The sequence below is a fragment of the Palaemon carinicauda genome, chromosome 13 (assembly GCF_036898095.1).
Source record: "Palaemon carinicauda isolate YSFRI2023 chromosome 13, ASM3689809v2, whole genome shotgun sequence".
Classification (NCBI taxonomy): Eukaryota; Metazoa; Arthropoda; class Malacostraca; order Decapoda; family Palaemonidae; genus Palaemon; species Palaemon carinicauda.
In genome coordinates, this window is record NC_090737.1 from 33125272 (window position 1) to 33145271 (window position 20000).

Consider the following 20000-nt stretch of genomic DNA (forward strand, 5'->3'; position numbering starts at 1 on the left):
GCTTCCACCACAGGAGAGTGGTCTTCATCTCTTGGTTGATAGGGATAGAGACTGCTTCTAGAGTCGAACCCTTGTCCCAATGAGCTGCCAGATGGAATTGAAGAGGGCGGAGGTGGAGTCTTCCTAGCTCGACAAACAGGGCCAGTGATGAGAGGGTCCCTGTGAGACTCATCCACTGTCTCACTGAGCAACTGCTCCTCTTCAGCATGCTCATGATGCACTCTAGGGCTTGGCTTATCCTGGGGGCCGATGGAAAAGCCCGAAAATCCTGACTCCGAATCTCCATTCCCAGGTACACAATGGATTGGGAGGGAATGAGTTGAGACTTCTCTATATTGACTAATAGACCCAGGTCTCTGATTAAGTCTAAAGTCCAATTGAGGTTCTCCAGACAACGACGACTCGTGGAGGCTCTCAACAGCCAGTCGTCTAGGTAGAGGGAGGCTCTGATGTTCGACAAGTGTAGGAATTTTGCTACATTCCTCATCAGATGAGTAAAGACCATAGGAGCTGTGCTTAGGCCAAAACACAGGGCTTGGAATTGATAGACAACCTTTCCGAAAACGAATCTCAGGAAAGGTTGGGAGTCTGGATGAATAGGAACGTGAAAGTATGCATCTTTCAAGTCCAACGAGACCATCCAGTCCTCCTGTCTGACCGCTGCTAAGACCGACTTGGTCGTCTCCATCGTGAACGTCTGCTTGGTGACATACTCGTTGAGAGCGCTGACGTCCAGCACCGGTCTCCAACCTCCTGTCTTCTTGGCCACAAGAAAGAGACGGTTATAGAAGCCCGGGGATTGATGGTCCCGGACTATAACCACTGCCTTCTTCTGCACAAGTAGCGACACCTCCTGTTGCAATGCTAGCCTCTTGTCCTCTTCTTTGTAGTTGGGAGAGAGGTTGATGGGCGATGTGGTCAGAGGTGGTTTGAGGCAGAATGGAATCCTGTAACCGTTCCTCAGCCAACTGACAGACTGTGCGTCTGCACCTCTCTTCTCCCAGGCTCGCCAGAAGATCTTGAGTCTGGCTCCTACTGTTGTCTGGAGAAACGGAGAGTCAGTTTTTTCCTTTAGATGTCCTGGATCCTTTCCTAGACTTGCTCCTGTGAGAGTCTGGACGGGAGCTTCCTCGGCTGGGGGCTCTACCACGAAAGGGCGGTATGAACCTCGTAGCAGGGGTATCAGCCACTGGGGAGCGATAAGTCTTGGGGACTGAGGTAGCAACCTTAGACTTACGAGCCGATGAGGCTACAAGATCGTGCGTATCCTTTTGTATCAGGGCAGCAGACAAGTCCTTAACTAGCTCTTCGGGAAAGAGGAACTTCGAGAGCGGAGCAAAAAGGAGTTGTGACCGTTGGCAAGGTGTAATGCTGGCGGAAAGGAAGGTACACAGTTGTTCCCTTTTCTTCAACACCCCTGATACAAACATCGACGCTAGCTCGCCCGATCCATCTCTGATGGCCTTATCCATGCAGGACATTAAAAGCATGGCAGAATCTTTGTCCGCAGGAGAGGTTTTCTTGCTGAGGGCCCCCAGGCACCAGTCGAGAAAGTTGAACATTTCAAATGCTCTGAACATCCCTTTCAGTAAGTGATCCAGGTCTGAGAAGGTCCAACAAACCTTCGAGCGCCTCATAGCAGTTCTCCGAGGCGAGTCTACCAGACTTGAGAAGTCAGCCTGGGCAGAGGCAGGTACTCCCAAGCCTGGTGCTTCCCCTGTGGCATACCAAACGCTCGCTTTCGAAGTGAGCTTCGTTGGAGGGAACATGAAGGAAGTCTTGCCAAGGTGTTGTTTAGACTGCAGCCACTCCCCTAAGATCCTTAAAGCCCTCTTAGAGGATCTAGCTAGGACAAGCTTAGTATAGGTGGACTTAGCTTGTTGTACGCCCAGCGAAAACTCAGATGGCGGAGAGCGGGGAATAGCAGAGACAAAGTGGTCTGGGTAAATCTCCCTGAGTAGAGCCAAGACCTTACGAAAATCAATAGACTGTGGAGAAAGCTTGGATTCGTCCACGTCTGATGAGGGATCAAGGTGTGCCTCCTCATCATCCGACACCTCATCACCAGAGTGTAGCGAAGAGATCGGACAAGAATGCTGAACCGCAGAGTCAGAACGGGTAGGAACAATAACAGTGGTTTCCTCTTCCAGTGACTGTTGAGGGAAAACCTGAGGCTCAGACTGCAAAGGCTGAACAACAGACGAAGCAGAAGGAAGGCGCATGGGTGGAGGAGGTTGACTCCTAGCAAGAGAGGTTGAACCCAAGGATTGCGCTTGCTGAGCGGAGGACGGAGGCGGAGTAGCACGTTCCTGTTCCTGTGATATGAGCGGAGCATGATGAGGTTGAGGCTGCGCAGAACAAGGTAAAGTTCTCGCAAGCATAGGCTCCTGAGGCGCAAGTCCAGGGTGTAGAGGAGCTTGCCTTGAGGAGGGTTGAGCTCGCTGCAGCGAGAGCTGAGGAGACTGACTCATGGACGGGAGAGGTTGTTGTACCTCAACCGAGAGTTGCACCACTGGTGGAGCAGCAAGGGGAGGCGGAGGAAGAGTGGAATAATCCTCCTGATCCCAAAGTAAAGGTTGCATTAAAGAAGGCTGAGGCTGAACACCACTGGGAACAGCGAACTCAGAAAGTGGCTCAACATCGTACGCCTGGCAGATGGTGCTGCGACCAGGCGGAGCGAGCGCAGGCGGGGCGAGCGCAGGCGGAGCGAGAACAGGCGGAGGGAGTGTAGGCGGCGGAGGTGCAACACTCTCAGCCCGACACTCACGCATCAAGTCCGAAAGCTGTGCTTGCATGGACTGAAGCAGAGTCCACTTGGGATCGGCAGAAACGATAGACTGAGGTAAAGCCTTAACAGTCGAGCTCTGTTGTGGCAGAACCTTACTCCTCTTGGGCGGAGTACAGTCGACAGATGACTGAGGCGAGTCAGAGCTGAGCCAATGACTGCAACCTGGCTGAGCACTCGCGGACTGGACTCTACGTTTAAGCGGTCTCGAGACCTGAGACCAACGTTTCTTCCCTGACAGTTGATCAGCGGACGAGATAAAGACGGGCTCAATCGTCTGCAGGTGGGAGTGACGGTCTTTGGAAGACACGCCCGCAACCACCGAGGATAGTTCTGTGCGCCTAACAAGGCCTGCCGAACCCTTATGCCCTTCGACATTGCTTCTCCCCTGGGCTTGGGAGCTTGCAAGAGGTCCCGGACTGGGAGGACGACTGGCTCGCACAGAAAAATCCTCACGCACCACACTGGCACTAACACTAGCACTTGGCACTGCACTGACACTAGCACTCGTCACAGCACTGGCACTAACTCCACCCACTGCACTCTTGACCTTCAGTTCTTTAACTTCGGCCATCAGAGACTTATGGTCACTTACCACTGACTCTACTTTATCGCCTAAAGCCTGAATAGCACGCAAAACAACTGACATATCAGGCGGAGGGCACACAGTAGGTTCGGGGGTAGCCACTACAGGGGTAGGAAAAGGTAGGGGATCATGAGGTGAGGAAAACAGTGAAGAGTGAGAAGAACTCCTCCTAACTCTACCTCTCTCTAACTTAGTTGAATATTTCAAAAGACGGACAAATTCCAATTCCGAAAGTCCGGCGCATTCCTCACATCGATTTTCTAACTGACAGGGCCTGTCCCTACAGTCAGAACAAGCGGTGTGAGGATCTACCGAGGCCTTCGGAATACGCCTATTGCAAGACCTACATCGTCTATGGGAGGGGGCTTGCGAAATGTCAGACATCTTGAATCCAAAGAGTTAGCCAAAGGGGGTTCCAAAAACAAGCAAAAATCGTTAACCGTTAATCAGGACTATATAAAAGCTATCTAGCTAATATAAGAAGGTTTCCAGTAAAGCGACAGCCGTTAATCTGAGAGAATACTTCACCAATTAGCCGTGAATAAACTCGAAGACCATAAGCGTATCCCAGAACGTCTTGCCGGAAGCACGACAGAGGAATAATTGAGGAGGTGTCAACAAGAAGTACTTGAGTACCTGGCCACAGGTGGCGCTGGTAAGTACACCCCCTTCTAGTATTGTGATAGCTGGTGTATCCCTCCATAGAATTCTGTCGGGCAACGGAGTTGACAGCTACATGATTATCGGGTAAGTTTAATATTGAAAAATATATGTAAATATACAAACATATATGAATATATATATATATATATATATATATATATATATATATATATATATATATATATATATATATATATATATATATATATATATATATATATATATATATATATATATATATATATATATATATAATATCTCTACCAACCACGAAAATCATCTCAAAATCATGTCAAATTAGGAAAATATCGCAGATCAAAGTCAACAAAGCATTGTCCCCCCTATGCAGTATTATATTGTTCAAAGGGCAACATAAGTCGTCTATTTCTGAGGTCCTAATCTAACATCCAGAGAATCATCAGGTAGATTGCTTTCTCTTTTATTTGATTTATGATTCAATTTGACAAAAAAAAATATTCATCCTATCTAAATATCTGCATTGCTTTTTCTGATAAATAATGTAAAATTACTATAAAGTGTTGAAAGAATGAAAATAGCGTGCTAAATACATAAAGATAATTCAAAATCAGCAAGTAAAAATGGGTTAGCTATTTTAAGTTTTCCCTTCTTATAAATTTCTGTAAATGGAAAATTATAAATGACAGTTCAGACAACTAGCATTTCCTGTAAAGCAATAAATATTGCTTGATATTTTTCCAATATACAAGAAAGGTAAACACAGGGTTGGGGATTGAATCATTCAAACAGGCTTTTGATATGCTGCAAAGGCAAACCACATTGTTGTAAGTGTGCATTCTAAAAATAACTAACCGAATGACACCTGACCCTTTCAATGCTAACAGGGGATCCAAACTCAGGAATCAATGCACAGGTTTAAATAAAATCCTCTCTCTACTAAGAGGTAAATTGTGGCACTCACTATCTACACTAATAATCAATCTCAAGCTACATATACAAAAGACAACTATCTATTCCACTATGCATTTCATAAGAACAGTTCCAATGGCAAAGGTTCACTGAAAAGCAAGGTTTTGTTTAAGTTGAAAATTGATATTACAGTACCTAACTGCAGACCATTATTAATCCTACTGGTAAGGTGGATACCTTCATCATATCAATAACTCATTTACCTGAACTGTATTTTCACTGTTGAAATAAACTAAGGTAGAAACATAATTTTCAAACAAACTGTATTGCTTCTGTAACATACAATAAAAGGAATTTAATTGGCAACCAAATTTTGCATTAAAGAAACTGGAAAATGCTTAGTCTGTGTTGAAGGGAACTGATTAGATAAATTAGCGAAATATATGTCATAGCATTAATAACTCTGCTAAATGGAATATGACTCCAGAATTAAGAGGAAAAAGTAATTTTCAAACATCTTAACCTCTCTTGATACCATAATTTACATTTAATCCCCTAAAGTGAACTTACCTTGGACTGATGCATCATATTTTGCAAACAATAAGATCATACAGATTGTGATGGAAGACTTTAAATTATACAGAACCATCCAACATACTTTTTCTTTTAAAATTTATCTCTTGATTTATATAAAAATAAAAAGTGATATTTCGAAGCTACTGAACCACCCAACTTATTAGTTGGAACTTTATATCAAACTACATGGGCAAGAAACATAAGGGTAATAAACTATATAAGTAAAAATATGTTACATGACAAAAGTGGTAAATTGTAAAACAGAAAGACAATCAAAATAAGTGAATAAATATAATTCAACTACAATCTATGTGAGTGATATATTAATACAATTTCTGGAATAGTGAACATTAAAACTTTAAAAACATTCTTCCTAAGTGCCACAATGTTTGGAATTACACCTTATAAGGATTAGCCTCAAATTTCCACACATCATTGCACAACATAGAAAACATACCTTGACAATCGAAGAATTCGTCTTCACTTCCTGATGTGTCCGAATCTCTTCTAATGCTCTCCATTCTCCAATTTGCTGAAAATATTTAAGTAAAAAATATATACACTACTGAATATATTCTAATATATCCATTTGACAGAAGCTATACTAAATTCTATTGAAAATCAAGAAGTCAGTCATGGTTTTTTATATCATGAATTCCACTTAAAATATTCCAGTAATTACATATAGGTTTTAAAACTAACAAAGAATCATGAGAACCCCCTGCTACACATATGATTATGCATTAAATAAAAAATATCAGTACAATCAAATGACTGCCAAAAATCATTAACCCCAAGATTTATGTTCGACCAATACACCTGATATTCATGGATCATCTTTCACACTAAATTGTCTTAGCAGGTGAATACCAATTGTGGTAGCCCCTTATTAATTACCACCACATGGCCACCCCTCCCTCCACCAGTGCCTGTAGGCCCTGCAACCAAGGATGCTCCACAACCTATATCAATTGGAATCACATTTACAACAATAGACCAGCCTCCAGTTTGTCCAACTTACTGTCAAACAATAGTCCCCAGACCTTAACCTTTAAATCTCCTCCTCAGTAGTTTTAGACATCTGCTCTCTTACTCGGCAGCTGCTCTTATCACCATGAAGTCCATTTGCTTCTCTAAGATTAAAATAAATCCTTGGCCTCATTTTTTTCTCCAGATCATTATAACATGATAAAGAGCAGGAACCTTTTTGTCATAATGGCTCTGATAGAAGATTTTCTTAATTTTCATGGTAATGACAAAGTCTCTCACTCCTTATTTTACCACTATAGACTCCACTTCTGACCCAAGGCCCACCACATTTTCTCCATTGGTCAGGTGGGTGGTGGTCACCATTTTCTACATTTTCTCCATTGGTCAGGTGGGTGGTGGTCACCATTCTCCGAGTTCTTCACCTATCTCTTCTGAATAATACCTGCCTTCAGACCCCTATTCCTGCTCAACAGTGTACTCCTTGGACTCTTCCTCGGAACCTTTGGACCCTTTCCTCTGCTGATTAGAAACCAAACTTTGAATCATTGGCCTTCATACTAAATAATTAGCATGCTCAACCCGTCTGGACCCTGAGGATTGCCTACCAATTAAATAAGTCACTTTTCCTTGCGGCTTTTTATCTCAAATTTTCAGAGGGGGATTGCTTTTGTAACCCCATTTACATTGCAATTCATGGAATTCATGATAACTTACTTGTACCAAATAATGTTTTTTTCTTAATTGCCTTCCTCCATGCCTAACTATTTTGGCTCCATTTCTGTTGCACATCAGAATAAGAGGTGATGCATAACATCAAGTGTCTGTAACATTCTCCTTTTCCAACCAAGGTTGTAGCTGGGCTGGTAATACAGTAATAAAAAAGGGATTTTGACGAAGGAAAAATCTATTTCTGGGGAGAGACCTGTGACGGCCGGTGAAAAGGTCCTTCTTTACACTTTTCTGATATAAATCTTCCAAATATACCAGAGAAAGATAAAAGTATGGAATGCAGAGGTTACTACCCTCGCGCGAGCACCTTGTGGGTGTCGTGTATACATCAGGGGTGTATGAAAACCACTATTCACAGGCTGTCTTCCATTTAGATAATTCCTTCATCAAAGGGAAGGGCCGTAACCGAGGCCCTAGAAACCACACTTGGACCACGCCACCGACACCTAACACGAACGCCCTCTAGGACATCCTTCTGTTTTGGACTTGCTCGCGTAGTTGTGTTGTTTGTGCTCTCGGTGTTAAGTACCATAGTTTGTTTTGACAGCTTTTTTCAGTACCGGGCATTTGTTCTCTTTCCAGTAATACAGTAATAAAAATAATAATAATGAGAGTTTCTTGTTGGTATGAAATTAATTTCAGGTTCATACTGCATGGTATTTAAGATGATCTATAGTTTACACCAACCATGGGTACAAGATAATCCAATATCTAATAAGGTTAGGCACTCTAATCTTTGTGTCATTCTCATTTCAGTATATTTACTGCCAAAGAAAGTCGTATTTTGCCTAAAAGATCACAGACAGTTTGAAAGAAAAGGTTTAAAAATATATGGGAATGAATCAAACTTTTTCACTGAAGCTAATAATGAACAGTGACTAAGAAATTATAGAAAAGGTGGAGAAAGAGCCATCTTAGAGAGCCATTAAATAGGAGCTGACATAAAATTAAGAGTAGTATTGTACCTGAACTCATTGAGTAACTTTCACACACTTTAGAAATAAAATTCCTTAATGATTAGATACTTCATCAGAAAAGATGTTTCTTTGCGCATCCTTTTCTTTACTTCTAACAGGAACTTCTTGGTATGCACTAGGCTAGAGACTACTTTCAACAGTTGAGGTACTAGCACCTATTTTAACGCCGTTAGGGAAAACACATGAAGTGCTACACTGTCTCACTGCCACTTGAAATAAAGAGTAAACTGTAACTTTTAAAGTTATTAAAAAATATCTACAGGAATGAAACTATATTTCATTATGATAATATAGCAAGACTGACACAAATATAAAGAAAAAAGATGGAATGGCCTATCCACACCATGGTTAATGAAATTAGTCCTAGATAGTCTATTATTCTAGAGTCCTAAGACTATTGAAAAGAATGAAATCTTTTAAGATTTTTGGGTAAATGTCAACATACGTAAGCTTTGAGAGAGAAGCAATATGAACATCAGGGGAGGTTCATAGAAATAAACGAAAGAAAATTTCTACAACTTTTTTCTCAATCCGACAGGTGTTCTTTTCAGCATGTAAAAAAAATCAATCCAACCAGCCAATAAATCATTTTGGCAACTAACGTATTCCTCCACACAATAATCCCCCAATCAAATATTTCAAAACCTAATTACCCAGTATTTATGGATATAAGACACCTTACCTTGATTCTGTGAATTCAATGTGTTTCTAGAACCACTCCTCGACCAGGACCCCCTCTTTTTGTTTTCATCCATCGCAACACTATCCATACTGACATTAAGCTCTCTCTTCTTTAGTTTGGGACTTGTACCAGAACTCCTCCTATTTTCTACACTGTCCACATTATTATTATTATTGTTATTAATAACACCTTTTGTCACAGAGCCATCCTCATTATACACAACAGATGGTTCTTCACTCAAGTCATTACTAGTCCTAAATGAGCTAGATTCACTCAATTGCTCAAGTATAGGCGTCCGATCTGATGAAACACTTGGACTTTGAGGTATTTCTGCTGTTGCCTCAGGTGATCCACTATCAGTGCCAGCCAAGTCATCCTCTGCGTCATCAGAATCTCCACCATATTTCTTTGCTAAAAGAGCTTGAGTTTCTTGTTCAATATTTCGAATATCATCTATAGTGAGGCCCCACCATTCATCCATCCATGCCCATGCTTGTCTATGAGCGCGTAGCATTGTTTTTCGTAATGCTATGAAAGTCATAAAAATTTTATCAGATAACGTTACCTCCATAAAATCATCAAAACAGCTTCCATTTATGACGATAAGAAAATCCTTCTAATTTATGAGAAAGTATATATGTCAAGAATATAATTTATTGGAGATGGGTTGTCGAATTTAAAAAGCAAGATTTTGGGTATTTTAACATTAGAAGTGAGTAAATAATTCATAAAAAGTACTTCATAACAAAATTTCAATTGTTACATAAAAAATGGCAAAAATACATAATGATTAAAGTTCACCAAAACTAGAAAAAGAGTTAAATACATACCAATATCATGAATGAACTTTTCGATTTTGGTTTGCATGCCCCAGTAACGGAATTCTACTTTACAGAGTTTATAAGCACACATAATTGCTTCTCCAGTTGGTAAAGGTGTTTGTGGTGCATCCTGAAAAATGCGACAGTTTAAGTAACAATTCAAAGAACATGGCACAAAAATGAAATTTTGATAATTATAAAGTATTAAGAAGTTTAATTCAATTACAGAATTACACTGCTATTCTGAAAAGCCTCGCGCGAAGGATTTGTTCTTTTTAGAAGATATTTGAAAATAGATTTGATAAAGCGAGTCTAGTAAAGAGACCGAAGGGAAGGGCTTACAGAAAGATTTGGACAATAATAAAAATTAAAATCACGACACTTAACCAAGGTAAAATTTCAATGAAAATTGCCCAATATTACTGTAATACATACATATACCAAGGCACTTCCCCCAATTTTGGGGGGTAGCCAACATCGAACAAATGAAACAAAAAAAGGGGACCTCTCCTCTCTACGTTCCTCCCAGCCTGACAGGACTCAACCGAGTTCGGCTGTACTGTTAGGGTGCCACAGCCCACCCTCCCCCGTTATCCACCACAGATGAAGCTTCATAACACTGAATCCCCTACTACTGTTACCTCAGCGGTCATCTAAGGGACCGGAGGAAGCAGCAGGGCCTACCGGAACTGCGTCACAATCGTTCACCATTCATTCCAATTTCTAGCACGCTCTCTTGCCTCTCTCACATCTATCCTCCTATCACCCAGAGCTTTCTTCACTCCATCCATCCAACCAAACCTTGGCCTTCCTCTTGTACTTCTCCCATCAACTCTTGTATTCATCACCTTCTTTAACAGACAGCCATTTTCCATTCTCTCAACATGGCCAAACCACCTCAACACATTCATATCCACTCTAGCTGCTAACTCATTTCTTACACCCGTTCTCACCCTCACTACTTCGTTCCTAACCCTATCTACTCGAGATATACCAGCCATACTCCTTAGACACTTCATCTCAAACACATTCAATTTCTGTCTCTAAGGCACTTTCGTTCCCCACAACTTCGATCCATACATCACAGTTGGTACAATCACTTCCTCATACAGAACTCTCTTTACATTCATGCCCAACCCTCTATTTTTTTACTACTCCCGTAACTGCCCTCAAACAATTTACATCCTTCATTCACTCTCTGAGGTACATCTGCTTCCACTCCACCATTTGTTGCAACAACAGACCCCAAGTACTTAAACTGATCCACCTCCTCAAGTAACTCTCCACTCAACATGACATTCAACCTCGCACCACCTTCCCTTCTCGTACATCTCATAACCTTACTCTTACCCACATTAACTCTCAACTTCCTTCTCTCACACACCCTTCCGAATCAGCAACCAGTACAGTATCATCCGCAAACAACAACTGATTTACCTCCCATTCATGGTCATTCTCATCTACCGGTTTCAATCCTCGTCCAAGCACTCGAGGATTCACCTCTCTCACCACTCCATCAACATACAAGCTAAACAACCACGGCAACATCACACATCCCTGTCTCAGTCCCACTCTCACCGGAAACCAATCGCTCACTTCATTTCCTATCCTAACACATGCTTTACTACCTTTATAGAAACTTTTCACTGCTTGCAACAACCTTCCACCAACTCCATATAACCTCATCACATTCCACATTGCTTCCCTATCAACTCTATCATACGCTTTCTCCAGATCCATAAACGCAACATACACCTCCTTACCTTTTGCTAAATATTTCTCTCATATCTGCCTAACTGTAAAAATCTGATTCATATAACCCCTACCTCTTCTAAAACTACCCTGTACTTCTAAGATTGCATTCTCTGTTTTATATTTAATCCTTTTAAACAGTGCTCTACCATACACTTTTCCAACTACACTCAACAAACTAATACCCCTTGAATTACAACACTCATGCACATCTCCCTTACCCTTATGTAGTGGTACAATACATGCACAAACCCAATCTACGGGTACCATTGACAACACAAAACACATATTAAACAATCTCACCAACCATTCAAGTACAGTCATACCTCCTTCCTTCAACATCTCGGCTCTCACACCATCCATACAAGATGCTTTCCCTACTCTCGTTTCATCTAGTGCTCTCCTCACTTCCTCTCTTGTAATCTATCTCTCATTCTCATCTCCCATCACCAGCACCTCAACACCTGCAACAGCAATTATATCTGCCTCCCTATTATCCTCAACATTCAGTAAACTTTCAAAATATTCAGCCCACCATTTCCTTGCTTCCTCTCCTTTTAACAACCTTCCATTTCCATCTTTCACTGTCTATTCAATTCTTGAACCAGCCTACCTTACTCTCTTCGCTTCTTTCTAAAACTACTACTTATTCTCTTCATATGAATGACCCAATCCCTGACCCCACCTCAGGTCAGCTGCCCTCTTTGCCTCACTTACCATGCACTTTACTTCCACATTTTTCTCTCTATATCTTTCATACTTCTCTACACTATTACTCTGCAGCCATTCTTCAAAAGCCCTCTTTTTCTCTTCCACTTTTACCTTCACTCCTTCATTCCACCATTCACTGCCCTTCCTCATGCTGCCTCCAACAAAATTCTTGCCACATACATCACTTGCAATCCCAACAAAATTTTCTTTTACTAACTTCCACTCCTCCTCTAAATTACCAGTTTCTCTTACTTTCACTTCGTCATATGCCATTTTCAACCTTTCTTGATATTCACTTTTTACCCCCGGTTTTATTAGCTCTTCAACCCTTACTAGCCCCCTTTTACATCCACCTACTCTATTCCCCCACTCTTTTGCTACAACTAATTTTCCTTCCACCAAAAAGTGATCAGACATACCGTTAGCCATACCCCTAAACATGTGCCCGTCTTTTAATCTTGCAAACATTCTTTTAGTTATCAACACATAATCCATTGACGCCCTTTCTACCACTCTTCCATTTGCCACTCTTACCCATGTATACTTGTTTTTATCTTTCTTTTTGGAAAAGCTAGATCTTATCACCATCTCTTGCTCCCCACACACATATCTACCAGTCTCTCACCACTCTTATTTTCACCTGGTATGCCATACTTCCCAATGACACCTTCTACCTCTCCAGCGCCCACTCTAGCATTTAAGTCACCCATGACAACTACATAATTCCTTCTACCCAGTCCTTCTACACTGTAATGCTATAACTAAATTTTATAATGATAAACACAGTTCTTATTAATTTCTAAACATTCAAAATATATCCAATGTTTATTTGAATATGCACTGTAAAGTTTACTACAGACCTTACATATATCCCAGTATTCTTGTATCCAGTTTTCGCCAAGTGGGCCTCTACCAGTCTTCTCAGAAGAGTATTTACGTGGATCTTCTTCTTCTTTGTAGTCTGCTCCGTATAACTGATCTTTAACAACATCAATTAGATCTGAAAAAAAATAAAATAAACCTAATTTTTCTAGAAATTATAATTCCAAAGTGTCATCAAAATAATCAACCGTTCAATCAGAATACAAAAATACAAAAATATTTCCTGCAAAACAGATAAAAGAAGAAAATAAGCAGTGGAATTTGCTCAGATTTTCACTCAGTTGTAGGACTCCCCTAGTTTTGAGACAATGGTCTTACTTCTTCCAGCATTAAGATTTTATTCCTTTCACATTTTTTTCTTTTTGGTCCTCACTCTTTAGTTAGATAAGGTATTCCTCTTTTATATGACTCACATTTTAACTATACCTTGGTATCTAATTCACTGACAAAGGTTACAATCATCTAAAATATACATAAGATTGAAAATTTTTTTTTACCTTAAGCCAGAACTTCTAGATAACTGAAAGAAAAGTGAAAAGAACAAGGTTGCCATCCATTCCGGTTACTTAATGGATTTTCAGGAATTTAGTTCAAGGGGTCAGTGTCAAAGAAAGGCAGAGATCAGAAAAACTCAAAATTCTGTATCTTATGCCATATAGTATTAAAAATCCTAAATATATTATATTGAATTGAAATTAATTCAAATTTTAACTGAGTGAGACTTCCACCCCCACAAACTGGACCATATAATGCTTATTTAGATCAGTTCAATACTGGTGCTCCTTAATTTATGCTATGATTGGGTTCCAGGAAACCAGTCATAAAATGTGGGAAAAATAAAGTAAATAAAAAGACCATCTAATCTATCAAACTTTGCTGCCTAGCCTACCTTAAAAATGCAGACACTTGTCATAACCTGTGATTGGTCAAAATATCCAACAAATTCTATTTCATAATACAGTAAAAGTCTTTTAGTCCCCTTCAAAAATTGAATACAGTACTAACAACTTTAGTTCACCTTAGGCTAGCCTACCGAGACTGTTTGTCAAAGCCTACATCTGGGCAAATTTATTTCACAGTATCTTGTACAGAGTTTTCATTATATTTCATACACACTGGAAAAAAAAAAAAACTTGAAGTATAGCACTAGCTAGAGTACATTTAAGCTCTTATGTGGAACTAACCCCACTGTTTATTGACCTGTAAAACTAAGTAAATTTGTACCAGAACATTTACTAAAATTATATTTTAATGTATTACAGTATTCTCTATCTATTTCTCTTCCTCTCCTCTCTCTATACAGTATCTCATTAGGCTAACTCTTACCATAGTAATTCAGTATAGATCAACTATCTTTTCCTAACAAGAATAGACTAAATATTGAGGACATTCACAGTCTGGAATCTAATGGGTTCACAACATAACCTACAAGTTCTATTTACAACGGAGGACCATGACTGGTAGTCACAGAGTTATCTAGTGCCAAATGTGGATGAAAACCACAGTGTTCTCTTTCCTACATCATGTTATATTCTCGATGATATGAAGTGTTACTACCATTAAAACAAAATAAATATACAATACTAACCATATTTCCTATACAGTATACAGGTATTGTAAAAAAAATTCATAACACAGCTTACCTACTTCTCGTTGCTTCATCTCAGACTTGGAAAGGTTAAACACATTGTCCTGATGCCCACCATCATTGAAGTAGTAAGTTTCAACCTCAATACTAAATTTTTCAACAAATGGGCAGGTGAAACGTGTTTTGGTATAAGGATAGGCATTCCAAGCCTCTTCTTCAACAGAGAGGGCTGATTTAGGAATGAGGGACTTGAGCCAGCCTGGAAAAATTGTAATAATGAAAAATTGCTCCCTTGTTGAAAATATGTATAACCCTGGGCTGAATTTCAAATTTAAAAGGTATAATTGACTCAAGAGAAACAATCAAGAAAAAGTGATAAAAAATTCATCTATTTAATATATCTAAACATGGCCTGGTCCACAATTCTCTTTACCAGGTCAGTTAATTTTTTTTCTTTTAAAGAATAAAATAAAATTAAACACCTACAGTAATTGAATTGAAAATATGCATGTTAAATGACCTGTACAATATGTAACTATTTAATGATGTCTATGAAAATTATAAAACTCTAGAATCATCTAGTATTACTAAATTGGAAATGAACTATACACAATCTTGGTGATTTCTTGTGTGAATACTGCTAGTATTCATGTACTCTTGCCTAAATATACAACTGTTTCAATTTTACTTTGATGAACAATAATATAGGCAGATAATTGTAGTTTTCAGTTTGTGTACCTATTAATACAGTATCCAGCTCATCCAAACCTCATCGGTCATCAACTACTGTACATACCTGGCAAATGACTTCCGACATGATAGACTTTGTGAGTATACTGTCCTTTACCATCTGGTCCTGGTCCATTTTCATATGGTTCGTTGACCAAGATTTCGACCCCGCTGCCTTCCCCATGACTTTCTTGCCGTGACTTTTTCTGCAAAGATCATCATCATTCTAACTGTGGACTTATATGGCATTTGATATTAAACAGAAGTTGAAAGATTATAGAAAAAAATAAGTACACAACAAAGAAATACTGCAAGTGAAGGACACTTTTTTTTTTTTTCAAATGCAATTAAAGCTTTAAAAGATTTTTTTTTTTTTAAATCCAAATAAGATGGAATAGGTTCTTGTATTGCTTACAGAGTAAAATTAAAGACAGAAGTGAAACCAAATACATACATTGAAAATGTACCTCTAGTTAAAGAAAAATAAGGCATTTGACCATTAAATACTGTAGTCATAAAATTTTTAAAGCAATTCTATAACTCATTTCTTAAAGTTAAAATACACCAAGATCTAAAAAAATATATACATTATCCTTAGCATGACTAAATAATTGTAGTAAATCCCAGTCACTTGATATAAAAGGCACACAATGTAGATTATATACAGCCAGTATGGCTTAATAGTTAATCAATATAAAGAACTAAAATAATACTTAGCATACAGGTACTAAGAAGATGCCAGAAAACCACAATTAACAAAAGCCAATCAATGCCATGCTTTACATTAATCTACAGCATTCTACATGCAATGGTTACAAATACAGTACGGTACTTACAAAAGTATTATCTCACCTATCATTCTCCTATCTTCACGAATAATTACTTTATATAAAAACATATTTAAAAATCTCTGGGAAACCCCCGATCTGACATTCGTGTTATGTTGTTAAGAGGTACAGAAGATACACTATTGTAGTCAATCATGAAATTTTTATCAAATTATCCATGCATAAATACATCGTATACAGTTGGTCCTTGGGTTACAAAGGAGACCGTTCCTACAATGTGTAGTGACTAATTTTGATCAAGTTGAAATACACCAAAATATAGTACAGTACATATGCCAGGAAGTCACTTGCCTATGATAATGTGGTAGTAAAGTCATAATACATGACATAAAAACAATCTTTATGACATGGAAACATGACTAGAACCAAAAAAAACTAATAGAATATATTAATATAAAATAATAGAATGAAACTAACAAAAATTATACATGCAATAATTCCTTTATGGGAGCTCTGTTGTATCCAAAAACTTTTCGACCTCAAAACCATTGTAACACAAGGACAGACTTTTCAATAAGATTGGATTAGATTTTAGTAAGGACTAAATGCCCAGTACTGGGGGCAACACGACCATTCAATGTTCTTAATCTAAAGCCCTATAATTCAAATTAAATAATCTCTCAAACCTTTTATCACGCTCTGATTACAAGTGATAAAATTTTATTTCCTTGTAAAATGCATAGAATAGGGCTCGAGATAAAATTTGAAATCTTTTCCCAGTTTATTAAATATCTAAAAATATTTTCCCAGATTATTAAATATCAAGAAAAAGTATTAAAATGTTTATTCCTTGGAAGAAGTTGTATATCTTAACAGGGCCCAGCTGCAATCTGATTTCACCCTATATTTAAGCAATGACAATTTACTACTTTCTCAGAGCTCAATAGTAAAGAAAAGACTTCAAAATTAAAATCTTGTACTATTTATTTATCAAGCAGCATTTGTATGGGTACAATTATACTCCTGGAAAGTACGGCATGTACATTGAAGCTTTAGCTCAAGCGAAAAGCTTTTAATTTCCTAAATTCTTCTATATGGTGCATCCACAACACACAAAATTTGAATTTAACTTGCCAGTTTTGTCAATTGTCCAAAATTTTAGAAGCTATCTAAATAAATCATTTACAATATTAATGGAAGTATGAGTGTGCTGCTGGAGTGTTTCCAAGAAATCGGTTACTTAAACAAGGAAACTGCTTTGCTAGAACACCTATACATACAGCTTACCTTTTTCTCCCACAGTTGTATTTCAACAACTTTCATTCCAAAGATATTAATTAGTGTACCTCTGATAAATGAAAGGTTTCACAATGAGTAATGGAAAAAAATTAAACCAGTGTCTCATGAAAATGTCTATATCAACTGTAGTTAGGAAGATTTTCTTTAAAATACAATACTGCATAGAAATCAGCAATTCAAATTTAATTCTGAAGCAGCTTTCTCATACTGTATATAAATATCTATCAACTAAAGGTAGGAATATTTTCTTCAAAATACATTATAGAAATTGGCAATTCAAATTTTCCTATAAAAATTTGGTTGAGAATTGCACAACCTTTCCTTAGTACATAAAGTTACAGACAGCTTCAAATGCAGTTCCCTGACAACTGGGTTTATCAGAGTAGATACATATTCATATGACCAAATTGGTGAAACACAGGGATATATGAGGCATAATGATTACATATATGTATAGTATATACAATGGGAGAGATGTATAGGTCCATGCTTATTAACCCAAGACCTTCCTTTTATTCTTCGACATTCATGGAACCTATATTCAATGGATTCTTTACTTTAGTTTGTCATCAGTTATGAAAGATGAATATTCTCTCAATATCTATCCTTTACCATTCCCACTAATATGACAATTTAGGAAAATTGATTTTGAAACCATTCTTATAGCCAGAAAATCAGTAGCACTATTTACTATCAATATAAAATAAAATTCTAATGTGGCATTAGTGAATATCTTAAAATTCCAGCAGATAAGCATTATTCATGATAGCACTAAATGCCAAGTACAAACAAAAAAGGCATAAGAGTGCTGTATATTGCTAACACCCTTGATACATTGAATAATGTAAACTTTAATCTAAATTATGTCTTAAAATTTCTATCTTAATTTTGCATACTTAAACCTCTGCTTCAATAAATAAAACTCACTAAAATAATGTAAAAGGTATAATTACCGTAATAAAGCATTATATCCAACAGCATAGTTCTATTATCATGAAACCAAATTTATTACAAATTAAAACATATTTCAGGACCCAAAAAATAAGAGGCATTGAAACCTGAAAAATAGCCAATACATCTGCAGGATAAAAAATTTATGCTACAAAAGTGACACATCAAATGTGTTAGTCTGGCTTAAAAAAAAAAAAAACTACAAAATAGAAGCGAAAGGTTCCAATGAAAGGAAGATAACATCACAGGGATTATAACATCATGAGGTGTAGGGGGGGGGGGTTGTCCTTCTGTGCTTTGTAAGCCCCACTCACCGCTAGCATGTAGAGCTGAGCAATCCGGTATTCTTCCACTGTCAGAGGCAGTGGAATGCGGTACTCCACTGATTGAACCATCTTGCTCGATTTTCAAACAAACTTTTTAGTTTAGTTTCTCAATTTTCAAATGACTTAATATACTTTAAGTTCACTCTTCCTGATCCTTCCACAGAGTCCAGCTTAACTCATTTAAAGGGAATTGTAGAACTTATTTGGTTGACACCTGTGGTTAAGAGATAGGCTATATAGATTCAAATGAAAGCCTGCACTGTATATTTCCATTCTCTAGAAAAGAATAAAAGGAAATGTTTTAACAAGAAAGATTTAGTTGAAAAAAAAGCTAAATAATTATATAAACTATATTTTTATTTGAAAGAAAAGATTAAAAATATTGAAAAAATAGCCTTTATTCCCAAACCAAGACACCAGCATGGGCCAAGAGCTTTGGCGTGATATTCAATGTGTAGATTCTCTAATACTTATAATTCTACTAGTTACATATGGTCAAGTAAAGTGTTTGAAACCAAATATCCTAAGCCTTGTAGTGACCTCATGCTTGGTTAAAAACACTGCAATGCAATACTATATAAAAATACAAAAAAATATAATCACTAATATAAATCTACAATCAATCTCTACATCAAATTTTTTTCATTTATTAATGTATTTTCTAATTAACTATCCTTGTGCCTGTTAATATATTTACAATATATACCCAGCTAACAATTTATCTATAAATCTTCACTACTTAATGTTTAAATATCTTAGTCAACTATCTGAATATTTAGCTACGTAACTAACTTGGATACCTTCATATTACTAGCTACCTATCTAACATGGATATCTTCCTCTTACTAAAAATAGATAAAAATCTCTATACTGCACTACAACATCTCACTTTCAATCCCACCCATACAAAATGTCTTACAATACTTTACCTCCAAGTCCCATCCTTATGACCTTAACAGTCACTTCCTCCCCATTAGGAACCTTAAGTGACCCTTCCCTTTCTTCCACCATCCGACTCTGACTCTCTTCTATCCCCCAAATTCAACAAACAAAATATTTCCTCCAATTAAAGGTCTGCGTTACCTTTAGACAGCATCTTTACAGGACTAATGGATACAAAGTTGATATGTGGTTAGAAGTAAATGTAGTACTGAATGAAGAGGGTTCTGTAGATTTATTGTGTGGGGGAAAATCAGATGGAAAATAGAGTTGAAAGGTTTCATATGAGTTTAAAAGTGCTTGGAAAGTGAATGTTGAGGACATGAGGACAGAAATAA

The 20000-nt window shown here is 37.9% G+C and overlaps 1 protein-coding gene across 21 annotated transcripts in view; it reads right to left on the minus strand.

Moving 5' to 3' along the window:
* The window catches only part of rdgB (retinal degeneration B), a 229034-nt gene that overhangs the window by 98237 nt on the left and 110797 nt on the right, over positions 1–20000 (minus strand). For 15 of the 21 annotated variants that reach the window (XR_011046236.1, XR_011046242.1, XR_011046241.1 and 12 more), the window contains exons 4-9: positions 15427–15565; positions 14686–14889; positions 13021–13160; positions 9707–9827; positions 8877–9404; positions 5956–6030 (exon numbers count right to left, since the gene is read on the minus strand). Coding sequence is in view for 9 of the 21 variants with exons in the window: in XM_068385541.1 (XP_068241642.1) it covers positions 5956–6030; positions 8877–9404; positions 9707–9827; positions 13021–13160; positions 14686–14889; positions 15427–15565 (1207 nt within the window). In the remaining 12 variants the exon portion in view is untranslated. Of the gene's footprint in view, positions 1–5955; positions 6031–8876; positions 9405–9706; positions 9828–13020; positions 13161–14685; positions 14890–15426; positions 15566–18711; positions 19000–20000 lie in introns of all 21 variants that reach the window. The other 6 variants (XR_011046243.1, XR_011046237.1, XM_068385542.1 and 3 more) reach the window with 2 other exon arrangements.